This window comes from Callithrix jacchus, chromosome 18 (assembly GCF_049354715.1).
Source record: "Callithrix jacchus isolate 240 chromosome 18, calJac240_pri, whole genome shotgun sequence".
In the NCBI taxonomy this organism is placed as follows: Eukaryota; Metazoa; Chordata; class Mammalia; order Primates; family Cebidae; genus Callithrix; species Callithrix jacchus.
Genome location: NC_133519.1, coordinates 17,117,225 through 17,135,881, shown reverse-complemented (window position 1 = coordinate 17,135,881; position 18,657 = coordinate 17,117,225). Strand labels below are relative to the sequence as shown.

Below are 18,657 nucleotides of genomic sequence, written 5' to 3'. Positions count from 1 at the left end.
CTACAGATTCTGGGTTGGAGGTCAAAGTCAGTAAGAGAAGTCCCCTCCATGGAGATCTGTGAGTAACAGAAACTGTCACCTACACCACCTACTAGGGAGGGCAGTGGGGAGTGGTCTGTGAGTCCTAACTGTAGCACCCCTGCAGCAGTGCCATAGGGAGGGTGTGCATCTCCTTTTAGCTACCTACAGAAATGGGAAGGAAACAAAGATTTCCAATTTTTAATAAATTAAAACTTTATACTGTATTACATAATCCATGGAGGGAGAGAAAAGGGATGGAACTAAAGGTTTGTGGGGAACCAGGCTTCAGGAGGATGCAGGATGCTGGTTCTCTGGGTGAGGTATACTCTGCCACACTGTGCAGATGATGGGGTGTGAGATGTGTCCTCAGGCTGCATCAGCTGTTTTCAGTCTCCAGAACAGAGAAAGCCTGACCCAGGGGCATCTTGGTGGCCACCAGAACCAGGTTTCTGGGAGAGAGTTCAGGACTGAAGATGGGCAGAAGCTCAGCATGGAAGCCTGGGAGAAAGGAAGGGCTGAATCAGAGGGGGAAAAATGAACCAAACTCACTCAGCCTCTTTTGCCCAGGCCTGCAGATACAGTCCCTTTTCCCCATGGGGAGGATCCAGCAGGGCTAAGACCCGTTCTCCATAAGGAACACAGGCTCCCAAGGCACTGACTTGGGAAGCAGTCCTCTTGCATTGTAGGTTCTCAATGCCTGGGAAGCTTGCTTAACACGCACCTTAGGGAGGCTCACCAGAGGCTGATTTGGTAGGAATCTTAATTTTTTTTTTTGAGATGGAGTTTGTGTTGCCCAGGCTGGAGTGCAGTAGTGCAATCTCGGCTCATTGCAACCTACGCCTCCCAGGTTCAAGCCATTTTCTTGCCTCAGACACCCGAACAGCTGGGACTACAGGCATGCTCCACCACCCTAATTTTTGTATTTTCAATAGAGACGGGGTTTCACCATAGCTGGCCTCAAACTCCTGACCTCAAGTGATCTACCTACCCTGGCCTCCCAAAGTGCTGAGATTATAGATAGGCATGAGCCACTACACCTGGCCTAGATTCTTAATTTTAACAAATCCCCTACTCCCAACCCACTAGTGACTCAAAGGTGGGGTCCAAGAATCACAGCAGTGATCAGCTGGGCCACCTGAAACCTGGAGAAGGAGCCCCAGAACTCCAACCCCTATAGTCCTTGTGTCCCTGCTGTAGGCCACCCTTACCCTGCTCCTGTAGGTACAGCAGCCGGTCCAGTAGAATAAGCGTCTCCACCAGTGGGGCCAGCAGCAAGGCCAGGCTGAAGAAGGCCACCACACGGTTCTCCTGGGCCTGGTGGGCCTGAAGGGCAGCCAGGTTCAGTGGCAGCTGGGGGTCCAGCCCCACTCGCTGTAGCCCCCGCTGCACATACCTGTGGGATCGGTCACATTCAGTATTCAGTTTGGTTTTAAGAACTGTCACTTCTCACTTACACTTTGCTTGTTCCTACTTCAATTCCAACTTTATCTTCCACCCTAATAGGTGTTTTCATGTATATATTATGTTTTTGTTTTTGTTTTTGTTTTTTTTGAGACAGAGTTTCGCTCTGTTGCCCAGGCTGGAGTGCAATGGCACGATTTCAGCTCACTGCAACATCTGCCTCCCTGGTTCAAGCAATTCTCCCTGCCTCAGCCTCCCAAGTAGCTGCGATTACAGGTACCCACCACCACCCCCGGCTAAAAAAAATTTTTTTTTTTTTTTTGGTATTTTTAGTAGAGATGGGGTTTCACCATGTGGGCAAGGCGGGTCTTAACTCCTGACCTGAGGTGATCCACCCACCTCAACCTCCCAAATTGCTGGGATTAGAGGCGTGAGCCACCATGCCTGGCCATATACATGTATTTTTTAAGACAGGCTCTTGCTGTCAACCAAGCTGGAGAGCAGCAGTGGGCTCATAACTCACTGCAGCCTCAAATACCTCAATCCTCCCACCTCAGCCTCCCAAGTAGCTGGGTCTACAGGTATGATCTACCATGCCTGCCTACTTGTTTTGTATAGACAAGGTCTCTCTACATTGCCCAGGCCGGTCTCTAACTCCCAGCCTCAAGCAATCCTCCTGCCTTGGCCTCCCAAAGCGCTGAGATTATTGGCATGAGTCACCATAACTGGCCATGCATTTTTTAATGTTTCTCTAGCTGTGAGCTCTGTTCAAAAGAAAATTTATTTAAACATTTTTAGCCAGTTCTGTCCAACTAGCCATATTTTTAACATTTAAAAAATTTTATTTTTTTTGACACAGAGTTCCCGCTCTGTCGCCGAGGCTGGAGAGCAGTGGTACAATCTTGGCTCACTGCAACCTCCGCCTCCTGGGTTCAAGTGATCTCCTGCCTCAGCCTCTGGAGTAGCTGGGATTACAGACATGTGCCACCACCATGCCCAGCTAATTTTTGTATTTTTAGTAGAGACGGGGTTTCACCATGTTGGCCAGGCTGGTCTTGAACTCCTGACCTCAGGTGATCCACCCACTTCTGTCTCCCAAAGTTCTGGGATTACAGGCCATGAGCCACCACATCCAGCCAAAACTTTATGTTTCTTTGTTAGTTTCCTGATAAAAGAGAGACAACTCTCTTAAAGAAATTTTGAGAAGCTGCTCTGGTCAGAACTCCAAATCACTCCCTCTGGGTACACTTAGATTTCCTTTAGGCTCTGCTGAAAGTGAGGGTTGAAGATCTTCAGTGAGTGACCTCCCCTCCATTGCCCCCCACCCCAGTCCCCCAATCTCACTCTTCAATCTTGAGCTCGTGGACCCTGGGGATGCCCTGCACGCCTGGCCGACGGAGCTCAGGCTGGGCCCGTCGGATGACTGTCTCCAGTGCTGCACGGTAGCAGTGAGTTCGGAGGCCAGGGACAGCTTTCCGGAGCCGCTCAGCATATTCCTCCAGGGCATGGCAGGCCCCCTCCCGAAGCCTGTAGGGCAGTTCATAGCCAGGCAGCCCAGCCACCCACTGACTCAGTGGGTAGCCACCAGGGTCACTCAGCTTCATATAGCAGCAGCCCACTAAGGCCAGGGCCACCACCTCAGGACAGCAGGAGAAGTGCCTCAGCAAGGCAACACTCAGATCCCCACAGGCATGGAGGCCTGTGAGCAGCAAGCGGGCCCTGCCCTGACGTGGGTTCTCCAGTGGAAGCAGAAGCTCCTCACACAGGGCTGTGGGATCTACCCACCTAACCACATGATGTGGGGAGTGACGAGGGCTGGTTTGGACCACCTGTGAAGGCAGGAAAGGACAAAGGCAGATGGGAAGTCTGTTGGCTATCCCCAGGCCACCTCAGGCCACAGGAAAGGATCTATCCTCCATGTTATTCCCCAAGGAGGAATGTGGGAGATAAGCTGGGCATGGAAGAGGGCTGGACCATGAATCAGGAGATGGGATGAATCCTGGACCTGTCAATTGCCATGTACATCTATCTTGTCATCTCTGAGACCCAGCTTTCTTATTTGTAACAAGTCTAAAACCTGACTGGCCACTTAACTGGTTGTAAGAAGTGCACATTGGTGTAGAAAGCATTCTGTAAATAGAAAATACCTTTGAGACACGAGGGGGCACTGGGGAAGGGCGGACCTTGGGAAACAGGTAATAGAAATTAGACATCACACCGCTTCAAGCTGAGAAACTTGAAAGATGGAATCCAGCCTCTGTGCCCAATTCCAGCCAAGCAGCCCCAGCTCCTGCAGTCCAGGCTGCAGAAAGGGGTGGCCTACCTGCGGGTTTCTCTTCTCCTCTTTCTCCAGAGCCTGCAGAAGCTCCTGGTCCAGGTGCTGGGCTCTCGCCACCAGTCTCTGATCCCCTTCGATGCTCTTTACCATCAACCCCAGGCCAAGAGCCATGAAGCGGGAGAGATGACCCTGGAGTCGTAAGAGGGAGGACGGAGACAGCCCTGCTCAGTGCCCTATCCACTGTCACCCTCCCCACAGGTAGCCTGGACACCTAGGTCTCAGGTCCCACAGAAAGTTTACATTTTACCCTACAGAACTTATTAACATCAGTGTGGCTTAAGTTGGAATATAACCCTCCCCCTACAATTGTTAAATCTGACTGGCTTAAAAAACAATTGTACAAAAAGAAAAAAAAAAATCTGCCCTGCTTGGTTCCACAGCTTGACACCTGCCTCACTGGGCCTGTGGCCTGATAACCTGCCTCCTGGCTATTCTATCTCCCCACGACTCAAAAAAACAGTACATCAAGACTCTGGCTCACCTGGCCTGAGCCCACATCTACAACCTGGGTGCAGCCTGTGAAGTCACTCAGCTTCTTCACCAACTGAAAGAGGAGGGAACAAAGGTCTCCTGGCCACTGGTTCTTGACTCCTGGGGCAAACACCCATACTGAGAGTGGAGGAGACAAAGATGACAGTGAAAGATGGACAGAGGGTGCTCCAGAAGTGATGGCAGATACGAAAAGAAAAGATATGGGGTGAGGGTGGAAGCGAGGAGAGTGGATCTGACCCCAGGTTCAGGCCACTCTCCTTGCCCCACAGGTCAGTGATTCAATCTCTCCCACATAAGAAGAACCCTGCTATGACACCATGAGCAGATTCAGATGTGAGAACAGGAATGAGATTGTGATTCAGACCTAGCTATTAAGCAACCCCACAAAATGATGAAAAAGAACCCCAGCATCAAAATATGATTATAGTTATGTCTGTTGAGGCAAGAGAATGTCTAGGGCCTCTGGCCTTGCATGTGAGGTAACTCAAGGAGTCCCTGGGCTTCCAGATACCACCCATACTCCAGCCATCTCCTCACCTCTCCCAGCCTCCGGATCTCATGCTGCTTCTTGGGCCTGACATGTTTCCGGAATGGAGCTGTTAGTCGAGAGCTCTGGCTGGGGTTCTCCAGGAACTCTGAGGGGGTCTGAAAGCCAGGCGTCCGGGTAAAAGCCAGGGCACAGGCCGTGGACTTCAGGGCCAGCAGGGTGAGTGGCCATACTGACCTGTACCTGAGATAGTCCAGCCCAGGCCTCCAGTGAATGGTCCCATCACATCTGAGTGCACCACTTTACACCCCAAGGTCCAGGAAGACCTTCTGAGACTCTGAGCAATATGCTCAATGCAGGGCTCAAAGCAAAGGGTTCCCCAGCACAGGGTCCTTCTAGCCCATACCTGATGACCTCCCCTTCTCCAGGCATCCCCAGCAGCAGTGTGGCCAGCTGTGGTGGGTTCAGTCCATCCAATGCTTCCTGCCATGAGCAGGGAAGTGTGTCCCAGAGGTTGTCTGTGAAAAATTCCTACAGGAGAAGGGGAGAAGCAATCAGCAAGCTACTATCACTCTCAACTCTACACCTCACTGCCTGCCTCTTTCTTCCCAGCACTGCTGCCACATAGGGCCACTGGCTGTAACCAGCAGGTACCTTCTACTCAGCCAAGTCAGTCAGTTCTCTGAAGCCTTCTCTAGCCTCCCCAACTCTCTGGTGGCTGAACTCTGTTTCCCTGGAATCCAGATTGCATTCTGGACACACTTCTTTGAGCAATTTCTGCACTTATTTGTGTCTGTTTTCTCTATTAAACTGAATTTTTTTTTTTTTTTTTTGAGATGGAGTTTAGCTGTTGTTACCCGGACTGGAGTGCAATGGTATGATCTCGGCTCACCGCAACCTCTGCCTCCTGGGTTAAAGCAATCCTCCTGCTTCAGCCTCCCAAGTAGCTGGGACTACAGGCACGTGCCACCATGCCCAGCTAATTTTTTGTATTTTTAGTAGAGACGGGGTTCCACCATGTTGACCAGGATGGTCTCGATCTCTTGACCTCGTGATCCACCCGCCTCAGCCTCCCAAAGTGCTGGGATTATAGGTGTGAGCCACTGTGCCCAGCCTAAACTGAATTTCTTAAGGGGAGGGATGGTACCTTCACATATGCATCCCTAACACGAGTGACTGACACACAGTATTAGTATATTACCACTTAGTAACCTGCCATTATATGCACCAGACACTGGTGTCTTATTTATTCATCCGTCCATCACACATTCTGAGCTGTTTTGGTTATACACCGTAGGCTCAGGGGATACAACAGTGGGCCTTAAGACAAGGTTCTGGCTCTGGCAGAGTTTACGTTAAAAAATAACTTCAGACAACATCAAATGTCACACAGACAAATAAAACACTAATGAAACAGTAATGTAATGAAGAGTTTGGGCAAGGACTACTTTAAATCAGATGATGAGGGCAGACTTGTCTGGGGAGTTGACATTTGAGCTGAGACTTGAATGATGAATAGGTGTTAGGCATGTACAGAAAACACAGGTAATAGCAAACACTTAGTTACCACCTTCTCTACCAGGCACTGTTGTAAATATTTGACGTGTATTAATGCATTTGATCCTTTAAACAATCCTTTGAGATAGGTACTATTTTCTTTTTTTAAGACAGTCTTACTCTGTCACCTAGGCTGAAGTGCAGTGGCACAATCTCGGCTCACTGCAACCTCTGCCACCCAGGTTCAAGCGATTCTCCTGCCTCCTGAGTAGCTGGGATTACAGACGCGTGCCAGCACGCCTGGCTAATTTTTGTGTTTTTAGTAGAGACAGGGTTTCACCATGTTGGTCAGGCCGGTCTCCCAACTCCTTACCTTGTGATCCACCTGCCTTGGCCTCCCAAAGTGCTGGGATTACAGGCATGAGCCACTGCACCCGGCTAAGGTAGGCACTATTTTTTATATCCCATTTTACAGATGTAGAAACAGGCACAGCCCTTAAGTAACTTGCCCACGTCCAAAAGCTAGTAAATAGCTGAGCTGGCATTTGAAACCAATTTTACTCTAGAGTCCTTGCTCTTAACCATTCTGTGATTGTGTCTCTGTGGAGGAAAAGCATTCCAGTCAGATCAGGAAGTGCAAAGATCCAGATGCCTGCCATATTTGCAAAACAGAAATCAGGCCAGTGGAGGTACAGCATAGTGAAGTGTGTGAGAGAATAAAATGGGATAGAATTAAGGGACAGTAGGAGCCAGATCATGGGCTTCACAGGTAATAGTAAGGAAAGGATTTCATTAAAGTACCTGGGAAGCAAGGGACTGTCATGATGAGATTTACAACTGAATGCTACCCATCTAGCTGCTCAGTGAAGAACTGGCAGTAAGTAGTTCAGAAAAGAGGTGATGGTGGCTTGGCACAGGGTGGCAGCAACGGAGGTGGAGACAAATGGAGGAATTTGGGAACTATTCTGAAGGCAGAGCCAAGAAGACTTGTTGAAGGACTGAGTCGTGGATCCATGAAGGACAATGCTGAATGAAGGATGGCCTCTGGGTTTGTGGTCTAAACAATTCAGTGGATGGTGGTGCCATTTACACATTCTCTCATTTATTCTTCACACTGATCCTTCAGACTGGGATCCGTTTGATAGCTGAGGAAACCCGGGCTAGGACAAGCTGAGGGTTGGGGAGGCTGGATTCTAGACCAAGCCTTTTTGATTCCAGAGCCAGGGCTGTCTACTACACCACAAAACCATGAATGTATCAAAAACTTGGATGAATAACGTGTATTCTTGGATCCCCTCACATGTTCCAAGAAGAGTTCAACATAGCTGCAGCATGGCTCCAACGTCCACGCGTTTTATTACCTTGGATCTAGGAAGATTACAAAAACAATCTAGGCAGATATTAGAAATATTATTATTTATGCCAGCTGGAAAAAAACGAGGGAACACCCTAGTTTTAACCCCTTTTTGTACAGACAAAAGACTGAAACTCATAGAAGGAAAGAGATCAAACTCTTCAGATTCTCTCCCTGACGTGGGCACCTAATCACACAATCAGAGACACCCCGCCCACGCCCCTGTGGCCTCACGATGATGTAGGCATCCAGGATGGGACGGTAGAGCGCCAGGACACGGGTGAGGTTAACAGCTAGCTGCCTCCTCCCCTCATGAGAGAGGCCTCGGGCGGAGATGCCCGGCATCCCGAGGTCCAGAAGGGAGCGCTGGGAGCGAGAACGAAGTGAACAGGGATCCAGGGTCAGTACCACGCGGGTCCAGGACCCAGACGGGGCTCAGCCCCGCAGGCAGAACAGGAAGTTTTGAGTCCAGTCTCCGACGCTGCCTTTCCGGGATCCCATGCTGGAGTTGAAGATTTGAGGCGTCCCCCTGACGACACAGGTCCCGACGTTTCACAGGGCGAAGGTGTCAGCGTCGGAGACACGTGGGGCGGGGTAACAGTGTGCAGTGACGCCACAAAAGCGTGCCGCGGAGCTCAGCTCACAACAAGGGGGCCAAGTGCCAGGTCCCGTCCCTTCCCGTACACTCCTCTCCCCTTCCGGAAGAGAAGCCGGAGGTATCCGGCGGGCTGCAGTTCCGGTTTATCTTGGCCTTCCCACACCTTCGCATTGTACCACCACGGGGCTAGAGGGGCCGGGGAGCGCATCCCGTCCCCGCCCCCTCCTCCGCCGCCACTGCTGCCACTGCAGCTCCTGACACACTCCGAATCTCTGGCCTCGCTACCTGAGGTCGGGGCGCTGCGAGTGCGAGCGCGCAGACCTCTGATGCGTTTTAATCTGCGCGCCTGCCTTTCCGGGCTTCGTCGGCGCGCACCAATTTCCGCATCCGGCTCCGGACGCTTCCGGTTTTAGCTGGGCTCATGTTGGAGGTAGGTTTGTGAGCGTGAGTGGACTGTCTCTACCGCCGCGGGGATCCGAAGTATGCTTATCCAGGTGGGCTACCTCGAACCTCGATCCCCCCTTCTCCGCCCCACTCGAGTAGGTGGTGTCAAGGTCCTTGTTGGGAGAAGGACTTGGGTGAGATGCATGTGGAGATTGCCCCCAGTTCCAGCCTGGAGCCAAGGGAAAGGGATGCCTGGATTTTTGTCTTTATTCGTGGGCCCTGCGCTGTGGATGCCTGGGTAGCCCAGAGGTTATCTACGCCATGCCCCTCACTGCTTTCGAGCATACCTAGATATTTCTTTCTTAGGCGGAGTGTAGAGCTCACGTATTCTGGCCTCTTAGACTCATAGAGGGTTCGAGCTCTAAGGGCCCTTCCAGTCCCTTCATTTTACAAATGAGACTCAAACCTAGAGGACGGCAATGACCTTAGTAAGACCAAACGGCTGGTGAATTGGGCTTCTCTAGAATCCAGGCTTGCTGGCTAACACCAGTGCTCTCTCCAACATTTCATGTTATGTTTCCCTTTCCCCTCTGAGAGATTGCTCTAATGTCTTTCCTCCCGTAAGTCCTACGGAGATCGATCTCACCTCATTTCTCTCCCAGGCCTGGGAGCTCAATTACTAGGATCGCTTTCTTCCCCAGGTGTGCCAGAGACTTCCACATGTTGGACAGTAGGATTCAGCAGAGAATGAGCCCCACATCCTCTTTTCATCCATAAGCCACTCTTCGCAACTGCTCTTCCACCTCCCATTGTCCCTATGTCTACTTTACTGCTCAATCTGGATTTCGGGGAACCTCCTCCCAAAAAGGCATTAGAAGGAAATGCCAAGCACCGAAATTTTGTCAAGAAGCGGAGGCTGTTAGAACGGAGAGGCTTTCTGAGTAAAAAAAACCAGCCCCCTGGCAAGGCACCTAAGTTGCACTCTGAACCTCTAAAGAAAGGGGAAACTCCGAAGGTGGATGGCACTTGGAAGACCCCTTCTTTCCCAAAAAAGAAGACAGCTGCCTCCAGTAATGGGTCAGGACAGACCCTGGACAAGAAAGCTGCAGTGTCTTGGGTGACCCCTGCCCCTTCAAAGAAGGCCGATTCTGTCATGGCTAAAGTAGATTTGCTGGGGGAGTTCCAGAGTGCCCTTCCAAAGATCAGTAGCCACCCAGCCCACTCCCAGAAGAAGGGCCTCCAGAAGAAATCCTCTAAGAAGAATCATCCTCAGAAGAATGCCCCACAGAACTCCACCCAGTCTCATTCAGAGAAGAAATGCTCCAGAGCATTCCAGAAGTTGCCACAGAAGATGGTGGCAATTGACTGTGAGATGGTGGGCACAGGACCCAAGGGGCATGTTAGTTCCTTGGCTAGATGTAGCATTGTCAACTACGACGGAGATGTGCTTTATGATGAGTACATCCTTCCCCCCTGCCAAATTGTGGACTACCGGACCCGATGGAGTGGCATCAGGAAGCAGCACATGGTGAATGCTACACCCTTTAAGATTGCCCGAGCCCAGGTAAGATTGCCCGAGGCCAGTTAAGAAGGGGCTTGATGGTGGCAGGGAGGTGGGTGGAGAGAGGTCTAAATAATTTTCAGCAAAGGATATCACTATGGGAAGACACCGAAGGTTGGTGGAGGGAGGGAGAATATATCAGTTGTTGAAGAAGGCCCCCTGGCGGTGGAGGGAGCCCTGAAAATCAGGAAGGTACAATTAGCTGGTGTCACAAACTTCATTGATCAAGACCTAGTTTAGCCTGGTGCAGTGGCACTTGCCTATAATCGCAGCACTTTGGAAGGCTGAGGTGGCAGAATCACTTGAGCCCAGGAATTCAAGACCTGTCTAGGCAATATAGCGAGACTCGTCTACAAAAAAGTTAGCCAGCCGGGCACGGTGGATCAAGCCTGTAATCCCAGCACTTTGGGAGGCCGAGGCGGGCGGGTCTAACCAGCCTAACCAACATGGTGAAACCCCATCTCAAAAAAAAAAAAGACCTTAAATCAAAAAGTTAGCGAAGCCTGGAGGTGCATGCCTGTAGTCCCAGCTACCCGGGAGGTCAAGGCCACAGTGAGCTGAGATCACACCACTGCCACTGCACTCCAGCCTGAGTGACGGAGTGAGACCCTCTCTCAAAAAAACAAACAAACAGTTTTTAAGTTCCAAATTGGGTCTGGGGAACTGGGAATTTGCATAGAGGAATAACAGCAAGTGATGAAACTGGACACAGCTGCAGACATCAATGTCAGGAGAAAGGATTTGATTTGGAAATCTTTTGTGAATTGGAACTTGAGAGTGGAAAGGTAGAGAGCTCTTCCCAAGCAAAAAGTAGCCTGGGGCAAGTGCGGAAAGTGGTGGTGGTAAGAGAGGGCAGAAGGTTGACAGGAGGAGCTAGGGTATATTTGTCCAACTGGAATGGGTAGCCTGCAGTGAAGGGCATAAAAGGCACAGGGCCAGACTGGGCACGGTGGCTAACCCCTGTAATCTCAGCACTTTGGGAGGCCGAGGCAGGCGGATCACCTGAGGTCGAGAGTTCGAGACCAGCCTGACCAACGTGGAGAAACCTCACGTTTAATAATTAATACAAAATTAGCTGGGCATGGTTGTGCATGCCTGTAATCCCAGCTGCTCAGGAGGCTGAGGCAGGAGAATCGCTTGAACTTGGGAGGTGGAGGTTGTGGTGAGCCAAGATCGATCGCACTGTTGCCCTCCAGCCTGGAGAACTAGAGCGAAACTCCATCTCAACAGCAACAAGAAAAGGGCACAGGGCCAGCACATCGGGTTGTCATCTCACTCCTAGTCCTGTGCTGGCTGTCGGGATTGCATGGCATGAATAGGAAAGAAGAGTGAGCTGGGAAGGGTAAGAGGAAGAAATGAAAGGGAGAGCAAGAGGGGCGCCTCCTGGTCTCAGGAGGCCACCAGAGGGCGCCCTTGGTCCTCTTCTATGCAGTTTCAGGTCCACACTGCCTTCTGTGGACATGCTGTTCCAATAATGCTTACATGCCATCAGTTGAAGGAGGTTCATTAGAGATGAGGTGACTATTTTTTGAAAAGATGGAAAGAAGAGTTAAATATCCTGTGCGCAAAGGGGCACAGCCGAGCAAAGGCATAGGAGAGGCAGAAGATTGGATGGGTCCGAGACAGCAAATCAGCCCAGCTTTGATGAGGGCTATATGTTGAGATTAATAAGAAATGAAGGTGGCGGTGGACAGTAAGTAGGTGAAGTCAGGAGTAACTAAATATGTAGTGCACAGGACTACATCTGGTTTGCATCATAAAGCACTTCCGCAGTGCCAAGCTGGGGGTATGTCCAGATGAGCCTGGCCTCTTCAAAGGGTGTTCCTTTAGGAGTCTGCAGGACTGTCACTTTTGTTGCACACTTGTTTGGAACCTCATTTTGGGAATGGCCTTCAGAGCCTGTGGCACGTTCTTCGGTTGTCCTCATTGGTAGCATGTCCCCCTGCTTCAAGATCCTGAAATGGCTAGGTGTGGTAGCATGCTTCTGTAATCCCAGCTACTCAGGAGTTTGAGGTGTTACTTGAGCCCAGGAGTTTGAGGCCAACCTGAGAAAAGTAGCAAGACCTCATCTCGTTCTGTCACCTAGACTGGAGAGCAATAGCACGATCTCAGCTCACTGCAACCACTGCCTCCCGGGTTCAAGCAATTCTCCTGCCTCTGACTCCCAAGTAACTGGGATTACGGGTATATATCACCACGCCTGGCTAGCTTTTGTATTTTTAGTAGAGATGGGGTTTCGTTGTGTTGGCTAGGCTGGTTTTGAACTTCTGACCTCAAATGATCCACTTGCCTTGGCCTCCCAAAGTGCTGGGATTATAGGCATAAGCCACCGCGCCTGGCCGAGACCTCATCTCTTTTAAAACATAAGCTTCCTGAAATATTGAGAAGTTATTTTACTTGATTCCAAAACTAGTATGAATAAGGTTCCTTCTACAACTTTAGTTTATACATGATTTTTAATCTTTTATGTTTGTAGCCTCTGAGAATTTGATGAAAGCCACAGACTCCCTTTCTCTAACAATACCCATACACACCCAATTGCATGTGATTTGGGGCTTCTGTTAACCTCCCTGGAGCCTGGGTCCCAGCCATGTGTCTTAAGGCCAGCATAATGATAATAGTTAAAGGACTTCATGTAGCAAGCCAGAACTGAACCGAATACATGGACAACTCAACATGAGTGTCATTTAGGACTGAAGGCAAATTGAGGTCATAGGGGTAGAGACCAATAAGAAGGTAAGGAGCCACTGGCAGGATGAGTCCAAACAGGGTACACCATGGAAATCACCTGTGGAAGATGAAGGTGGATTCCAGAAGAAAGAAACTTGTGGGAGGGAACATTCCAAAGATGAAGAGGTGGGCAGTTGGTGAAAGAATCCAGAAGGGATTGAAGGTCATGTTGGGCTTTCAGAATACAGGGGTTCTGTCTCAGTCTTCCTTCTCACCGCTCTCTTCCACACTTGTTCCAGATCTTGAAGATACTCACAGGGAAGATAGTGGTGGGACATGCCATCCACAATGACTTCAAAGCCCTTCAGTATTTTCACCCCAAGTCCCTCACCCGTGACACCTCCCATATCCCCCCACTCAACCGGAAGGCTGACTGCCCGGAGAATGCCACCGTGTCTCTGAAGCTTCTCACCAAGAAGCTGCTAAACCGGGATATCCAGGTAGCATCGCCCCACATCCCCCACCCCCATCTTGGACATGGCTCTCCCTGATGCCCTAGCCAGACTCTGATCCCGGAAGTCCTGTGGTTTAGAGGTCCAAGTGGGCTGCTATGATGGGAAGAGCTTTGGATGCAGGAGCCCAGTAGTGTCTCTCCATCTGTACACAAGGATAATAATTCCTGTTGTCTACCTCATAGAATGTCTAAAAGACCCTGTGGTGGGTGCAAGGACCACTCGTATTGTGCAGGCTAGCATTTCAGCAAAGGGTGGCCCATCTGGCGGGAAGGTGTGGACATATGTCACATAGAGCACAGGTAAGGAACTAGGGAAAGTGGAAGGCTCGGAAGGCCTGTCTTTGACCTGGTATGTTCTATCTGTCCAGATCCTGATATGGTTTATACATTCTACCACAGAAACGAATGAAGTATACAGTGGCAAAGACTTCCTAGGAGTTGAACCCGTGAAATTGCATAAGGAGTAGGGCCTCACCAGCGTTCTGTCTTTGCAGCCTACTGACTGCAGAAGGAACTAGCGGGGCAGTGGGGAGAGGAGTACAGAGTCCACTGGGAAGGAAGAAATGGGTTCTTGTAGCCTCATGCTCTTGTCTTCCTTGCTTGTTCAGGCTGGGAAGAGCGGACATTCCTCTGTGGAAGATGCCCAGGCCACCATGGAGCTGTACAAGTTGGTTGAAGTCGAGTGGGAAGAGCACCTGGTCCAGAATCCCCCTAAAGACTAGCAGCAGTGGAGATGCTGGTGATGTGGGGAGGCAGAGGCAGTGCCCAGGAGAAACAGCAGCAGACCAGTGACAGCTCCACCAGCTCCTCATCTTTGGAAGCTAGAATTGTGGGGAGAGAGCACTACCCCACACTTAATATGCATTGAAATTTCACCTCAGGTGTTGTGTCCTGTGTCTGGCTAAGTGTCCCATGGAAGGGGGAAGCCTTCACATCAGAACCCAGCCCTATACCGTTTACTTCTTAAATGGTGCTAACCCGGTGTCCAGGGTGCTCTGTGCCAGTCAAGATTTTTAACTTTCAAGTGGCAGGGCATACTGGGAAATGTAGTTTCCCAAGCTGCTTTATCACTTGGGCAGACATTTGTCTCCTTTTATGCCTTTTCGTCTTGAGTGATTAACAGCACCTTCTTCCACGCTCAGAAGTGTCCTGGTTGGGGCCAGGCATGGTGGTAATCCCAACACTTAGGAGACCAAGGTAGGCAGATCACCTGAGGTCAGGAATTCAAGACTAGCTTGGCCAACATGGTGAATCCCCATCTCTACTCAAAATACAAAATATTAGTGGGGCATGGTGACGGGCTTCTATAATCCCAGCTACTTGGGAGGCTGAGGCAGGAGAATCACTTGAGCCTGGGAGGTGGAGATTATAGTGAGCCAAGATCATGCCACTACACTCCAGCCTGGGCAGCAAGAGCGAGACTCTGTCTCCAAAAAAAAAAAGAGATAAAATATGTTACCAATGAGTAGTAAAATTAAAAAAAAAGAAAAAAGTAGGAAAAATAATTTAAATTTAAATAAAAGGAAAAAAAAAAGATTAAAAAAATGTATCAACCTGGTTGGATAATAAATTGTATGGTCCCTTTCCATGTCACAGACTCTGCTTTTGGCTCAGAATCTATATCTAGCCTGTGTCAGGACATTGCCTGTTCTTCCCACCGTGACCTCCAGAGCAGCCATAGCTGGTGAGGTTTAGTTCTTAGGGTTCCAAGGCAGTGTATCGTGGAAATCAACGTTTGTGATTTAGGAAAGCAGTTCTTTCCTAAGATAATGGGGGGTTATTTCATTTAGGCCCCAATTGGTAGGATTTTAAATAATTTATAAGGTGTTTTAATAATTTTGTTGTCTTTTTTTACCTTGCTAAACCAAGCTTCTAAAAACTCAAGTTATTCCGTTGATAAATTTTTATAATGGAAAAGCAATTGTGTATGGTTTCTTCTTAAATTTCATGTTGAATAGCTCTTAGAGGGTTTCCAAGGTCACTGGATGACACTGACTTCCTAGAAGTCATTGAGAAGCACTGACCAAGCCTTTGTGCATAGCCCATGTGACACGTATAGTGCGTTGTTCTCATCCCTACCACACATCAGGACTGGGCATGGTAGCTCATGCCTGTAACCCCAGCTACTCAGGAGGCGGAGGCATGAGGATTCCTTGAGCCCAGGAATTTGAATCCAGCCTGGCCAAAATAGACCCCCATCTCAATTTTTTAAAAAATTAATAAGCACACTTAAAATGACACCCCACATCATGCAACCCTCCCACACACAGGGTGTGTGACCAAGAGTGAGGCAGACGGTGAATCAGAGAGTGGGCATGAAGGAGGGGCAGAGCTGGGGAGAAAGGGTGCTTGGTGACGGCAGCGTGATCCCGCTGCCAGCCCTTGCTTGGTGGTACACACCCCATCTTGGGAAACAGTCACCAGTCTGACCTTGTGTCCAGGATCATTATCTGCACTTTCTTGAGAGAATGCAGACTCCATGTCTACACCAGGAGTTTTGCATTCTTGAGTGGCTGGTCTGGTTCCAGGGGCCAGAGTCACAGTCACAACTGCCTATAGAAGGGAATTTCCTGCAGCCAGACTGGACTCCAGACATGGTCTTGTGGCCTGCACTGTGGAGTCTGTTTGCACAGGCAGCCATTGTGCTCTGAGCAAATTGGTTCCTGTGGGGCCCGATATGTTTAATGCGCATGACTTCACAAAGGGCTGCCAGGTACCCTTACACAGCAAGAAGTGAGAATAGTGCAGGGAGGCAGCACCAAACACTGGTAGGAATCCACATGGAAGCAGTTCTTCACTGGAATCAGGAAACTGGAAGATAACTGGAATCTTCTCATTTGTTTTGTTTCTTCCCAAAGTGCTGGGATTACCGGTGTGAGCAGCTGAAACAAAATTAGCCGGGTGCAGTGGCTCACACCGGTAATCCCAGCACTTTGGGGAGCTGAGGCAGGAGGATTACTTGAGCCCAGGAGTTTGAGAGCAGCCTGGGCAACATAATGAGACTCCATCTCTACGGAAAAAAAAAAAACAAAAACCTGGCTTTGCATGTGTCTTGGTAAAGTAGCAACGGGCTTTTATGATCTACCTACTTCCCACCCCCATGTCTAAAAAGGCAGATGACTCTGCTACAGCCTGAAAACAGAAGTACCTGATCTCAGTCCAATGTTGGAAAGAGTTCACTCTTACTTTTGCTCACCAAGAAGAACCTGGGAGACCAGAAGACCATGCAGACAACTCCTTAACTCTTTACCCTCATCACTCTCTCTTGTCAGAGCCCAGCTTACCTAGCAAGGGTGCTTGGGAATCCCCTTTCCTTCAATCCCCTTGCTGTTCTGTCTGTCCTGGCTTCATCCCATTGAGAGTGGACAAACTCTATTGTAGATTGCCGCCTGAACCCCAGTCAGCAAGTCCTGTTTTGCCTTAAATCTAAGGTCTTGCTAGGTGCGGTGGCACACGCCCATAATCCCAATGCTGAAACGCCAAGACAGATCACTTGAGGTCAGGAGTTCGAGACCAGCTTGGGCAAAGTGAAATCCCATCTCTACTAAAAATACAAAAATTGGCCAGGCACATAGGTCGTATGCCTGTATTCCCAGCTACTCAGCAGGCTCAGTCAGGAGGATAGCTTGAACCCAGAGGCAGAAGTTGCAACGAGCCAAGATCGTGCCACTGCACTCCACTCCAGCCTGGGCAACAGAGTGAGGACTCTGTCTCAAAAAAAGAAAAAAAAAGTAATTAAAAAAAAATCTAGGCCAGGCACAGTGGCTCATGCTGGGAGGCCAAGGTGGGTGGATGATCTGAGGTTGGGAGTTCAAGACCAGCCTGACCAATGCAGAGAAACCCTGTCTCTACTAAAAATACAAAATTAGTTGGGCATGGTGGCACATGACTGTGATCCCAGCTACTCAGGAGGCTGAGGCAGGAGAATTGCTTGAACTCGGGAGGCAGAGGTTGTGGTGAGCTGAGATTGCACCATTGCACTCCAGCCTAGGCAACAAGAGCAAAACTTTCTCAAAAAAAAAAAAAAAAAAAATCTATGGTACTTTGTCTTGCAAATGCATGACAAAATGTGAGCTTTTGCTAGTAATATTCTTTTCATGGCGTAATGAAGTTTTTTGTTTTTTTTGAGATGAAGTTCTACTTTTATTGCCCAGGCTCTTCAGTGACGAATTCTCAGCTCACTGCAGCCTCCTCCTCTCGAGTTCAAGCAATTCTCCTGCCTCAGGCTCCCTAGAAGCTGGGATTACAGGTGCCCACCACCACGCCTGGCTAATTTTTTTGGATTTCTGGTAGAGGTGGGATTTCACCATGTTGCCCAGGCTTGTGTCGAACTCCTGACCTCAGGTGATCTGGCCGCCTCAGCCTCCCAAAGTGCTGGGATTACAGGCATGAGCCACCGTGCCTGGCTGAAGTTTTCTAATACTAAAAGAACCTCTTCTACAAGTGAGACTGGAAAAAGGGTGTAAGAGCATACTCTGGTGAACATAGTTGCAATAGTGTAAAACTTCATTTAACAAAGTAGTTCTCAAAAGGAGAAGGGCGCATGTATTTTGAGGTTTTAGGCTTTAGCACTACTCCTCTCTCTGCCCTTAAGAACCAGTGATCTAGGGAAGGCTTCAAGGAGGAATCATTTGTTTACCAGTTTAATAGATAATTACAGGACAATAGGAAAGATCAACAGTACCGTAATTATGAACTTGCCCCAAGGTACATTAGCCCAAGTTCAAGTTTAGAGAGATAAATACCTAAGAATGCGATATGCCAGGTGCTTCTATGAATATCCTGAATCCACAGTCTGGGTGTAATATAGGTCACAAAGCACTTTCACCAAAGAGCTGACGGCTTAAAGAAGTGACTTTGCATTGATAATGGGTTCCGAACTTGATTTTGCCACTTACTAAATTTGTGACATGAGTAAGTCACTTTGATTTTTGGAGTCTTTATTTATTATTATTTTTTGAGACGGAGTCTCTGTCATCAGGCTGGAGTGCAGTGGCTCGATCTCAGCTCACTGCAACCTCGATTTTTGGAGTCTTAATGGTTCTAGTTCCAAAATTCTGGGATTTTTTTCTAATCTTGATATTTAACTGATTGTTGCTTTCATCAATAATAATAATAATGGCAACCATTTTTTGAGTGCTTCTCTGTGCCAGGCAGTGTGCTAACCCCTTTAGATACATTATCTTGGTCTGGTGCGGTGGCTCACACCGGTAATCCCAGCACTTTGGTAGGCCAAGGCAGGTGGATGGTTGAGGCCAGGAGTTCAAGACCACCATGACCAACATGGAGAAACCCGACTCTACTAAAAATACAAAAAATTAGCTGAGTGTGGTGGTGCAT

The 18,657-nt window shown here is 49.2% G+C and overlaps 2 protein-coding genes across 9 annotated transcripts; one reads left to right on the top strand and one right to left on the bottom strand.

Annotated features, from left to right (window-relative positions):
- Positions 1-216: 216 nt before the first annotated feature.
- Positions 217-8,497, bottom strand: METTL25B (methyltransferase like 25B). 6 transcript variants are annotated; one of them, XM_054247497.2, is made up of 8 exons: positions 7,038-8,497; positions 5,146-5,270; positions 4,790-4,982; positions 4,242-4,304; positions 3,746-3,889; positions 2,767-3,251; positions 1,230-1,414; positions 217-519 (listed from the first exon to the last, which is right to left on the bottom strand). In XM_054247497.2, exons 2-8 carry the CDS (start codon positions 5,169-5,171, stop codon positions 398-400), a joined length of 1,218 nt encoding a protein of 405 aa, XP_054103472.1. In that variant the 5' UTR covers positions 5,172-5,270; positions 7,038-8,497; the 3' UTR covers positions 217-397. The 6 variants fall into 6 exon arrangements, with proteins under 6 accessions (XP_054103472.1, XP_054103470.1, XP_002760158.2 ...); XM_054247495.2 differs by having other exon boundaries at positions 4,790-4,897; XM_002760112.6 differs by having other exon boundaries at positions 7,825-8,497.
- On the top strand, positions 7,854-14,905 carry ISG20L2 (interferon stimulated exonuclease gene 20 like 2). 3 transcript variants are annotated; one of them, XM_035279346.3, is made up of 4 exons: positions 7,854-7,990; positions 9,274-10,136; positions 13,103-13,303; positions 13,926-14,905. In XM_035279346.3, exons 2-4 carry the CDS (start codon positions 9,390-9,392, stop codon positions 14,037-14,039), a joined length of 1,062 nt encoding a protein of 353 aa, XP_035135237.1. In that variant the 5' UTR covers positions 7,854-7,990; positions 9,274-9,389; the 3' UTR covers positions 14,040-14,905. The 3 variants fall into 3 exon arrangements, with proteins under 3 accessions (XP_035135237.1, XP_008982862.1, XP_002760179.1); XM_008984614.5 differs by lacking the exon at positions 7,854-7,990 and adding an exon at positions 8,584-8,618; XM_002760133.5 differs by lacking the exon at positions 7,854-7,990 and adding an exon at positions 8,594-8,682.
- Positions 14,906-18,657: the final 3,752 nt, after the last annotated feature.

Excerpts from the sequence above, each read along its gene's own strand:
- METTL25B (XM_002760112.6), bottom strand. The coding sequence starts at position 7,935 with ATGCCGGGCATCTCCGCCCGAGGCCTCTCTCATGAGGGGAGGAGGCAG. Across the intron at positions 5,271-7,824 it reads TCCTGGATGCCTACATCATC|GAATTTTTCACAGACAACCT; the intron begins GTGAGGCCACAG and ends CTTCTCCTGTAG. Across the intron at positions 3,252-3,745 it reads AGGAGAAGAGAAACCCGCAG|GTGGTCCAAACCAGCCCTCG; the intron begins GTAGGCCACCCC and ends CTGCCTTCACAG.
- ISG20L2 (XM_035279346.3), top strand. The coding sequence starts at position 9,390 with ATGTCTACTTTACTGCTCAATCTGGATTTCGGGGAACCTCCTCCCAAA. Across the intron at positions 10,137-13,102 it reads TTAAGATTGCCCGAGCCCAG|ATCTTGAAGATACTCACAGG; the intron begins GTAAGATTGCCC and ends CACTTGTTCCAG. Across the intron at positions 13,304-13,925 it reads TGCTAAACCGGGATATCCAG|GCTGGGAAGAGCGGACATTC; the intron begins GTAGCATCGCCC and ends TTGCTTGTTCAG.